The following is a 4,658-nucleotide window of genomic DNA, read 5'->3' on the forward strand; positions in this document are numbered from 1 at the left end:
TATCAGCGTTCACTCATCTTCTATTTATATAGCTTTACAACTTTAGCTACACATGTCAGATTCAGCCACTGCCATTTTGCTTTGGATGATGACGAATTAACAACTGTGCAGAATAGCCTTAACCGCTATGAAATCTGATAAGTACTGTGGTTTTGTAATATTTGCGGAAGAAATTTGATGTTCAGCACGTCACTTATGTTTCCTAAGCAGCCACACATAATGTGTGTGTTATTTGCAAATTTAGATTCAGCAGAGGAGTTATTTGCAAATTAGATTCAGCCGAGTATTCTCCTTTGTGTATCTGAGATCAATGTCTGAATTTCTCAGTTGAAATGCTCCCTCTGCCTAAAATTGAGCTGCTGATGATATACATACATGCTTTTGCTTCTCCTATTTCAAATTTTGGCTCTTTAATGGTTTCTTATAGGGGAACTAGCTGTAGATTATATGTATATGGTGGAGTTATAACCAGCTGTATGTTTATCACTTGACAGCAAATTCCCTTCAAGTTAGACACGGATTTCCATTTCTTGAGAAAATAACTTTCAGCAACAATTATTGATAGCATTGTTCAAGTACATGTATCCTTGTCTCACCTTTCATTATGCCTTTAAGACAAAGACTTAATAGACCCTGAGAATTGAGAAAATAAGAAATTCTCAACCTTCATCATGGTCTCAAAAATTGTTTGCAGAATTGAAATGATCATCAGCTCACAAATAGCAATTCTAGCGATGGCTTTTCCAAGCATGAATCCTAAATCAATGTTCATAAAAATTTCCATCAAGCTGAGATCTCACTTGTGTGTTTCTTTATATTCCTGCTAAGTGATACTTGCAGCACTAATCATGTGAGAAAGGACACCTGAGGAGTTACTTATGCTGCTGAGTTGTTCCAAGCTTGGCGTTGAGCCTCCTGATAAAAAGCTTTTGATCAGTGCGACGGCAAGTTTGGGTCTGTGCAATGGTACCCGCATTGATGACCGCAACATATTATGGTCAATGCATTTATTTTAATGCAAAACAAAACAAGGTTGGCTCAGTGGCTGGGATGCAGTAGTTTGATCCATTTTGTTGCATAATTGAAGCAAAGAAAGAAAATAAATGGCCCACAGGCTAGTGGGGAGGCTCAAATCTTTTTCTAGTACTACATTTAGAAACGGGGTTGACCGGAAAAGTAAAGAATCTTGACAATAAAGAGGTTTTAAGGGGGAAAAAAATGAAATGAAATATGGAGAAGGAAAATTATCTCATATTTCCCCCCAGGTTTGACAATTTACCACTTAGATTATCTTTCATTCAAATGTACGAGGCACTTACCTTGAATCTTGAAACTAATTATTAAACAACTTGCATCCTTTAACAAAATCTAGCAAAAAGACTATTACAACTGTAATATAAAATGAAAGCAATGACTAATTATTGAATTAGAAAATAATTTACACTTTTTCTTTTGAGACTTATGTGAGATAAACTAGTGGAAATTCCCAACAAATGTACTCCATGCATTTTTAAATAAAATATCACCCTGTATTATGATTGGTCAATTTAAAAATAGGTGTGTATCAAAATGTTATTAGACAGATGCACAAATGACATATGGTGTGCTTGTTACATGTATCGTTTCCTCATTTCTCTCAAACTTATTTCATCAAACCCGGCATGGGCAATTCCTAATTATTCTCATTTCAATTTTCGAGTACCATCTTGAAATGTTTACATATGTAGTTCTTTACACATGACTTTACTAGAATCCAACTGAAAGTTCACCTCAACAAAATCTCAACAATCCCTAATGTGTCTCTATTTTGACTAAGTTTCACTGTAATAACAACTCAACATAATTCTCCCACAAAAAAAAAAGGTAACAATGAACACCAAAAGAAGTTTTTCTCTCTTTGTCTTCCTAGTGTCCACCAACCCAACACTTAAATTAGAGCCTTTTAAGACAATTAGTTTCAATGTTGTAAACAAATTAATACACAATTATAAAAAGGGAAAGGTTGATTTCAATCAAATAATTTTAGGGGTCCTAACCCAGATTTCCGTTGAATTTAATATTTATTTTCATTGCTATTGAAGAACTTAATGCCCAAAATTCTTCTATAAAGTTGATAGACATTAGACAGTCGGCACTATGATTCTCAAAACCTCAGGGGCACCATGTGATAATTAACCTATTGCAGAATAACCAACTTATAGGCGTGAGCGTGATGACAGATGTTAGTACTATGTAAGGGCAGTTCCTCTGATCGCTGGTTATTTTCTTTCTGAAAAAGAATTCAACCACTCACAAATGCTGCCGCAGTCCCTTCTTCAATTTCCAACTCTATATATATTTCTTGGAAAGCCAAATTGTTGACCAAAATCTGTGATGCAAAGTTTCCTCACATTCTCCCTTTTGCAAAAGCTATAAACAAACACAACCCACAAGCCCATTGTTTGCAAACACATCATTTGGGAATTTCCGCAATGGATTTATCAACCGACATTGGTTTTGAAATTAGAGAGGAGCTCATGGTTTCACCAAGTGATTGTGCCAAGCCTACAAAGAGACTAGCCCATTTTCTCAAACCTTCGACAAACTCCATTGAAGGGAAACTTTTTGAGCTCCCTTCACACTCTCTTTCCTCTGTGCCCGCCGCCTTTGAGCCCAAAAAATGGCCTTTGGTTGTGAAATTTCCCGGATGGAATTCACCTCAAAAAAAGTGGGTAACATGGGTTAGAAAGATGGCTGCTTTGCATGAATCCACATGGAAGAAAGCCGGCATACATGAAGCAATTTTGAGTTCAACGTACGAAATCAAGAGAAACACTGATCTGGTTCTTGGCCTTGCGGAGAAATGGTGTTCCGAGACTAACAGTTTCATTTTTCCTTGGGGTGAGGCAACTGTTACATTGGAAGATGTGATGGTTTCAGGGTACTCTGTTTTGGGTTCCCCTGTTTTTAGCCCACTTGAAACAGACGAGCTGAAGGCGGTAGAAGAGAAATTAAGCCAAGTGGAAAAGGAATACATCAGAAGTGCATCTAGGAGAGCAGAGCATTATGCGTGGATGAATAAATTCATGGACAGTGGGAGCGATATTGAACACGAGGCATTTCTTGTCTTGTGGTTATCAAGGTTTGTTTTTCCTCGCTCCTATTGTCTAATTGTCAAATCTGTGTTTCCTATTGCTGTACATCTAGCTAGGGGGACTAGAATTGCCCTTGCACCGGCTATTCTTGCTAGCCTTTATAGAGATTTAAGTTTGTTGAAAGAGAAGATTGTTGCCTTAACCAAGTTAGTCGGTTGTGAAGATGAATATAGTGCATTAAAAATGATTATACGTTCACCGTTTCAGTTCGTCCAGGTTTGGGCATGGGAGAGATTTGTAAAATTGAGACCAAATCCTAATTTGATAAAAAACGGTGAGCCAAGATTTGCTCTTTGGCACAAATTAATGATCAGAGTTGAGAATGTGAGGACTGTTTTTGATTTATCCCAAGAGTGTTTTGATTGGCGTCCCTATGCCAAAACTCTAAATAACTGGAAGTTGCCTGTGTTTTATGGAGAAAAGGAAATGAGGGTATCGCTTGATACTCATTTGTCTCAAGAATTACAATCATTTGCCCGATGCTTGAGGTTTTCTGAGTTAGTTGGCATTGACTGTATAGAGCAGTACCTTCCGCATAGAGTAGCAATGCAATTTGGGATGGACCAAGACCTTCCAGCTTTTGTTCCGCGGGCAAATGATAGTCCTTATATAGGATGGTGTGTTTACAATAAGCCTATCAGTTATGCAGATTTGTATGTGCCATCCCGGCTTTATGAGGCTGGTGTTACCACCCAATATTTGGAGAGTTGGAAGCAATCACTTTTGGGTCTCCAAGGTGAAAATGATGATGCTTTGCCACAGAAAAGAATTCTAACAAGTTCTGAGACAGCACAAAAGAGATCAAAGAAATTGAAACAAACAAAGAAAAGGAAATTCGTTGCGAGGACCAAGATAACGCCAAGGAGATTGGATGGAACTAATGATTTGGATAATTCATTGGAGACTTCAAATCAGAAGAGGAGAAGTACCAATGCCACTAAAAGAGCGAAAAAATCAGTGTACACTACAGAAGACAAGAAGGAAGATAGTGATGCATATGCTTCTTCTGAGTTTCCTTTAAAAATGCTGCCACTGAAGCTAATATTAATGAAAGAAGCTGATAATTCCCCAGTTCCTCCTGGTTTTCCTCCCAAATCTAATTTAGTTCGATCAAGAGATTCAGCTAAGGAAAATAATCTAGCCATTACAGAATCAATGGTATCCAGCAAAAAACAGAATGATTTTCAGAATATGAAGATTAGTAATGGAGAAAATTCTTCAAGTCAATCCCAAACTTTTCCCTCCTTAATTGCAGATAAAGAGGCTGTTAAAATTACTGAGCCAGCAGAAAAGGTTATGCAGAATGAACCTGCTAATGGTGGATCAGAGAATGTTAGGGAAGATTTGACTGAGAGTGGAGAAATGTTTCTTCCTCGTGATATGTCAAAGAATGAGTGCAGCAACGGTGAAGGTAAGAACTTTGTTAGTATGGTACCTGATGAGCTCGAAGCTTGGGTTGGTAGGCTTGAGAGGATTGTTGCAGAACTAAAGGCAGCAAGATTTGGTCATAAAATGCCAGTCTGA

General features: G+C 37.6%; 1 protein-coding gene across 1 annotated transcript; it reads left to right on the forward strand.

The window, feature by feature from the left end:
* Window positions 1-2,471: 2,471 nt before the first annotated feature.
* On the forward strand, window positions 2,472-4,658 carry LOC112095749. The gene has a single exon (XM_024177872.1). It carries the CDS (start codon window positions 2,472-2,474, stop codon window positions 4,656-4,658), a length of 2,187 nt encoding a protein of 728 aa, XP_024033640.1.

Source organism: Citrus clementina, unplaced genomic scaffold (genome assembly GCF_000493195.1).
Source record: "Citrus clementina cultivar Clemenules unplaced genomic scaffold, Citrus_clementina_v1.0 scaffold_1, whole genome shotgun sequence".
In the NCBI taxonomy this organism is placed as follows: Eukaryota; Viridiplantae; Streptophyta; class Magnoliopsida; order Sapindales; family Rutaceae; genus Citrus; species Citrus x clementina.